The sequence below is a fragment of the Lathyrus oleraceus genome, chromosome 4 (assembly GCF_024323335.1).
Source record: "Lathyrus oleraceus cultivar Zhongwan6 chromosome 4, CAAS_Psat_ZW6_1.0, whole genome shotgun sequence".
NCBI classification, from domain to species: Eukaryota; Viridiplantae; Streptophyta; class Magnoliopsida; order Fabales; family Fabaceae; genus Lathyrus; species Lathyrus oleraceus.
In genome coordinates, this window is record NC_066582.1 from 14,004,977 (window position 1) to 14,011,597 (window position 6,621).

The 6,621-nt window shown below is 33.5% G+C and overlaps 1 protein-coding gene across 1 annotated transcript; it reads left to right on the forward strand.

Moving 5' to 3' along the window:
- The first annotated feature begins 3,478 nt into the window (after nt 1-3,478).
- Nucleotides 3,479-6,363, forward strand: LOC127138413 (NADP-dependent glyceraldehyde-3-phosphate dehydrogenase). The gene is made up of 8 exons (NM_001427741.1): nt 3,479-4,048; nt 4,130-4,452; nt 4,551-4,670; nt 4,784-4,920; nt 5,051-5,206; nt 5,305-5,683; nt 5,779-5,895; nt 5,993-6,363. Exons 1-8 carry the CDS (start codon nt 3,904-3,906, stop codon nt 6,104-6,106), a joined length of 1,491 nt encoding a protein of 496 aa, NP_001414670.1. The 5' UTR covers nt 3,479-3,903; the 3' UTR covers nt 6,107-6,363.
- Nucleotides 6,364-6,621: the final 258 nt, after the last annotated feature.

Consider the following 6,621-nt stretch of genomic DNA (forward strand, 5'->3'; position numbering starts at 1 on the left):
TTTAAAATTTATTTATTTTAATTGAGTTTACATATATTTAATTGTTTAAAGCTGAATTATATATGCATTTGGATGGTGTTTATAGGATTAATATTTGTTCATGGTGCTTTGGGATTAGTAGAGCATAGTTCTAGTTATTTAGTTAAATAATAGAAATTAATAATATTATAGAATAATGAGGATTATTAATATTAAAATAAAAATAGAGGCAAAAATGGTATTTTGGTATCGAATAAGTTAGGGCAAAGTGAGAATCACTAATTGAAGAGAATTAGGTTTCTAATAAAAAGGAATTAGTAAGAGTTTTAGGGGATTAGTACGTAAAGTCAGAATTTGGAAAGATATGCTAGGAGAAACAAAGGCTTAGGAGAACCTCCATTGTTAGAGCTGGAAGGTGTTGTGGCTGGAAAATGCAAGGTAAGGAGGGGGGATTATTCAAAATATGGTGATGAATGCATGATAGGGTAAGGGGAGTCCTTAATTCCATTAGGTTTTTCTCTAACTTCTCTCTATTGAGGAATGATTGATGAACATGAATAGAATTCTGTGATATCATGATTTATATGTTGTTTTATATGAATTTCGTGTACTGATTTATCATGTAAATTATATGTCTTGTTAATGAAGATGGTATGAGTTGATGTTCATATGTATGTTGTAATTTTGATGAATAAACAAGTAGAAATTAGGATTAATTAATGAAAATACATATTAATTGGTAGATATGATGTATTAATATTAGATGATGTTTTCCCTAATTTTGATAATCAATTTGAGGATTTGGAAGGGAAAATCAGAGTTCTGGATTGAACTCCAATGACAAAAATGCAGTTTATGCCTTCTTGTTCAGGATGACGGGCGTCATATGCCTGACGACCATATCGTCATGGCTTTTGAGGTGCTGACGAGCGTCAACTGTCGGACGAGTAGATCGTCATGGTCCTCGGGCCCAATTTTTTGGGGCGAGTGTCATAAGGATGACGGGTGAGGTGGCATGAGCAGGTGACAGATAACCCGTCATGTTGTCAGAATAAGCATCATTTGCTCAGTTGCATGGAATTGAGTTACCGATTCTGATTTTTGATGTTGTAATGTGATTAGGATATTGTTTGGCCACTGTTTAGAGATATTTTGGTGTTGTTTATTACTTATTGTAGAACTAATCAATTGTTGTGATGTTCTGCATAATTGTGGTGATTTTCATGGTGATATTTTGGTGATAATGCATGTTGTTGAAAGTCATGCATCATGGTGTACATGCTTCGGTACAGTTTTTGGTATGCTTTGGTTCGATGGTGTGGATTCAGAAGCGAGTAGCTGATTTCAGATGGGAATCAGTGAAGCGTTACTAAAGGTGTTAGTAGTTATTTGGTGTGCTCTGATTCTATGGTGGGAATTCATGAGAGAGATGGACATGTGTTGTCCATAATGGTACCACATGCATGTAGAGTCTTGGTGTTGAGTATATTGCATCCATTAATTTCATATGTATTTGAATGATTATAATTATATTGATGGTTGAGAATACTCATGTGATGAATGAGAATGAATTGTGTTGGAATGGTGTGTATGCAAAAATGTGATTGTTGATGTTTGCTTAGACTACATTTCCATACTTTTGCACCATTATATATTTCGAGCGTATTCTCACCCCTTTGTCGTTTGTGTGATTTTGTGCTCTTTCTTGGGGTATAGACGAGCATGTAAATTATTATCTGCTTAGAATTTGAAGGATGCGTTGAAATTATTCTTCTTTTTTCATTTTATGCTATAATTAGATTTTGTTGCTCTTATCTATAACATTGAGTGAGAAAACGTTATGTTTTTATTAATTGTTAGTATTTTTGGAGTTGTTGATGTTGAAGGCGTTTTGTCATAACCAGGTATTATGTTCTAAAAAATGTGTTATAAGACTTAATCATGTGTTATGTTACTTTAAATGATTTATTTTTCGCTGCGATGAGGCTATGTAAAGGCGACTATGTGATGACAAATATTTGAGTTATTGTATTTTTTATCTAACCCGTGTTACGGAACATGTTTATGTTGTGTTTGTGTGACACCCTATGTGCGTAGATGTTTTAAATTCTGTATTATTTTCGCGCTGGGGAGTTAAGGTTTTAAATGTGGGACTAGAGGTTTTACATTCTAAAGAAAAAAACTCTCAAAATCATTTTAAGTAAAGTGGACAAATATGAGAAAATGTATTATGACAATCAACATGCTTTCATATCATTTGTCTTTGACATTTTTAATGTTCTAGCATAAAAGACAATGAATCTTTTATAGAGAATCCAAATATTTGTGCATAGTAATGTTATATCTCATAGAATAATCAACACATTTTAAAAAAAATTGATTTTGCCATTAAAAAATTGATAGTAATGCAGTTTGTTTGTTGTATGGAGTATAATATTTATTATCTATATCATTTAAAAAAATATGTTAAACTTTAATAATAAATATTTAAATGATTGGATATCAAAATTATATAAATAATGAGTTTTTATTATTTTAAAATATTTTTATAAAAGTCATTGTTTTTGAAAGTACAAATAATTCTTTTTTAAAAAAAATATAGGATTAAATCTGTTTTTAGTCCTCCTAAGTATCTCATAGTCCCTCTAAATTTTTTTTTTGAAAAATGATCCTTTTAAAAAATTTAAATTTTAATATTTGATCTCTCGTGTCAAAATCGTCGTTAATTCAGTCGCTAAATAAAAAATCGTCGTTAAAATTGTCGTTAATTCTGTCATTAAATTGTAAAAACCGTCACTAAATTGTAGGAGGATTTAAAAATTAAAATTGAAACTTTTAGAAGCACCATTTTATAATTTTTTTTTAAAAAAAACTAAAAATTAAAATATGAAATATTTAGGAGAAAAAAAAATCTATTTAATCTAAAAATATATAACAAACTCCTCTAAAGTCTACCAACCACGCACACAGATTCCTATTCGGGGTACAAATAGCATATACCATTTGATAAAACAAATAGCATATACCATTTTTTATCCTACTTTGACAAATTGATTAAATTATTGACCTTTGCTTCTCAAAAGTTGAATAAAAAATGTGAACACATAAATTAATTTACACACTTATAAATTTCTAGGCAAGTTACTTACTGAATTTCATTTCAAACCATTTTCTAAATGTATTAAATCAGTTGGTAAATCCCTCTCTTCCTAAAGAAAGATAACTAAATTTCATTTTTTACATTTTGTAACTAAATATCTACATAACATCGATACTTCTCATCAAATTCGTGACCGCGACAAGACACATGTTTGACACCGACCTATACAATCACATTCGTGTTAGTATTAATGTCTTATATGTATCTCTATCTAGCATCTAACACGTTTCATCAAATGCGTGTTTGAGGCATCAGACATAAGAGACCTCCTCTGACACCGACATATATAATTATATTCAAGTATGTGTGTTAATGTCTTACACGTATCTATCTAGCATCAACACTTCTCATCAAATACATGTTTGGGACGCAGCAGCCGTCTGACATGGACGTATATACTTATATTCAACTATGCATGTGTCGTTGTTAATGTCTTATATGAATATCGTGCCTGTGTCTGTGTCCGTGTCTATGTGAGTGTCATCCCATCTTTCCAACTGCTACATATTATGAAAATTTTCAAACGAGATAAGATATTAAAGCTTGATCACATGGCAATCTAAGAACCACCGAAACAATTCTACCTTGTCCATACTCACATGGACAAAACAAATCTGTGGCTCACCTTCTCCCTACACCATAAATATTGTCACTCACCAAACAATCAACAATACCACACCAGACACTTCTCCTACTACGCTCTTCTTATATATCTACATTCCAAAACTTGAGAGTTTTCATCTCACTACATTTCATTTCCTAACATGGCTGCTACCGGAGTTCTGGCAGAGATTATAGATGGAGATGTATACAAATATTATGCAGATGGTGAATGGAAGAAATCCACCTCTGGTAAAAGTGTTGCCATCATCAACCCTACTACAAGAAAACCTCAATACAAAGTTCAAGGTAATTTCACTTTCTCTTGTGTTATTTTCGAGTCCTTCTATATATCGAATGGATCATGTAATCATTATGATATCAATGCAGCTTGTTCACAAGAAGAGGTTAATAAGGTTATGGATTCAGCAAAATCAGCGCAAAAATCATGGGCGAAAACTCCACTTTGGAAGAGAGCTGAACTTCTTCACAAGGCTGCAGCAATTCTGAAAGAACACAAAGCTGCAATTGCAGAATGTTTAGTGAAAGAAATAGCAAAGCCAGCTAAAGATGCAGTCACTGAGGTTGTAAGATCTGGTGATTTGGTTTCTTACTGTGCTGAAGAAGGAGTGAGGATTCTTGGAGAGGGAAAGTTTTTGGTTTCTGATAGTTTTCCTGGAAATGAAAGGACCAAATATTGTCTCACTTCTAAGGTTTATCCATCTTCATTATATAAGCCACTTTTTTTTATTCATAATTAAGTGATTATTGTTTTGATTTGCTTGGTTGAAAGTTGCAATTTGATTTTCAGATTCCATTAGGAGTTATTTTAGCCATTCCGCCTTTTAACTATCCTGTCAATCTCGCTGTCTCGAAAATTGCTCCTGCATTGATTGCTGGAAATTCTATTGTGCTTAAGCCTCCAACTCAGGTAGTTATATGACACAAGCACTTAGCATAATTGCTTCTGCATAAGAGATTTCTTGTAGAATGTTTTCATAAGCTATTTTCGAGAGGTTATTTTAGAATATTTTTGTTGTTTAGGGAGCTGTTGCGGCTCTGCACATGGTTCATTGCTTTCACTTGGCTGGTTTTCCGAAAGGCCTAATCAGCTGTGTTACTGGAAAAGGCTCGGAAATTGGTGACTTTCTTACAATGCATCCAGGAGTCAACTGTATAAGGTGATTGATTATATATGATAAAATGCTCTCGAATTTTGGGATCTGTGCTAATCCGCCTTACACGCCCTCAAAACGGCTCTGTTAGTAGTTTTTTTTACCTCAACTGAGTTGTAACCTTGCTATGTGCCAGCTTCACTGGTGGAGATACTGGCATTGCGATTTCAAAGAAGTCGGGTATGATTCCTCTACAAATGGAATTGGGAGGAAAAGATGCTTGCATTGTACTTGAAGATGCTGATCTTGATTTGGTTGCTGCAAACATCATAAAAGGAGGTTTCTCATACAGGTGAATGAATGTCTTTTTTACGCGTCGACTACATAAAAGTTTGATGCCATGCCACTAATGTTCTTGAACTTTTTCTAATAATTTTTTTCCATGAAAAGTGGTCAGAGGTGTACTGCTGTGAAGGTTGTTCTGGTAATGGAATCAGTAGCGGATGCTTTAGTCGAGAAAGTGAAGGTTAAGGTAGCGAAACTAAGTGTTGGACCGCCCGAGGATGACTCTGATATCACACCAGTTGTATCGGAATCATCGGCCAATTTCATCGAAGGCTTGGTGAATGATGCGAAAGAGAAAGGTGCAACATTCTGTCAGGAATACAAGAGAGAAGGGAATCTCATTTGGCCTTTGTTACTTGATAATGTTAGGCCAGACATGAGAATTGCATGGGAAGAGCCATTTGGACCGGTTTTGCCTGTTATTAGGATCAATTCGGTTGAAGAAGGTATTCATCATTGTAATGCTAGCAACTTCGGACTTCAGGTAAAATCTACTAGTCCGACGATTATGATAGATTGACAGTGACACTGTAAAAAATCTTTATACTGACGGGGTATATTTGCATTGAACTTTTTCAGGGATGTGTATTCACGAAGGATATCAATAAAGCAATAATGATTAGTGATGCGATGGAATCAGGAACAGTTCAGATAAACTCCGCACCAGCTCGTGGACCGGATCATTTTCCCTTTCAGGTGAACAATCTAAAAACCTATCAGAATCCGTCAGGTGTCAAACTTAACACATTTATGATTCTAAAACAATGTTTGAAACTTCGAATGACACTTACAGGGAATAAAGGACAGTGGAATTGGATCCCAGGGAATTACCAACAGCATAAACATGATGACAAAAGTGAAAACTACTGTGATAAATTTGCCTAGTCCTTCTTATACCATGGGCTAATAATAATACTATCTTTATATATATGTCATTGTGAGCAGATAAATAAGTATTGTTGTTGTGACTTTGTGATATTTCTGTCACATAATTACTTCATGTGTCTAGTTATCATTTTAATGTTTAGTATCATGTGATGAATGAACTAAAATATTTGTACCATTGTCATTGTTGTCAACAAGTTAGGAATATGATTTTGTTTCAATTGAGATGCATGTCAAATCAATGCAATTAGCAAAGATATTGAATAACTTCATTAAGTACACCATGCAATATTTGTCGAGAATGTAGCAAGTGTGAGTAGTGTGAATAATAGTCTCATATTGGTTGAGAACGTGGAGACTTCAGTATTTATAAGTGGGAGAATCTACTCACCTATCACCTTAAGATTTATAGTAAATATGTGGCGTGTCTCTCATAATAGTAGTGCTCTAAAAAGAAGTCTCACGATGTTGAATGCTGTTTAATAAAAAAAAAACTTCTATCGACATTTTTTAGTGCTTAATGGTGCTTATTAGTGA

Bases quoted from the DNA above. Each gene is read 5' to 3' on its own strand.
- LOC127138413 (NM_001427741.1), top strand. From the start codon at position 3,904: ATGGCTGCTACCGGAGTTCTGGCAGAGATTATAGATGGAGATGTATAC. The intron at 4,049-4,129 runs GTAATTTCACTT...ATATCAATGCAG, and splicing joins ACCTCAATACAAAGTTCAAG to CTTGTTCACAAGAAGAGGTT. The intron at 4,921-5,050 runs GTGATTGATTAT...GCTATGTGCCAG, and splicing joins CCAGGAGTCAACTGTATAAG to CTTCACTGGTGGAGATACTG.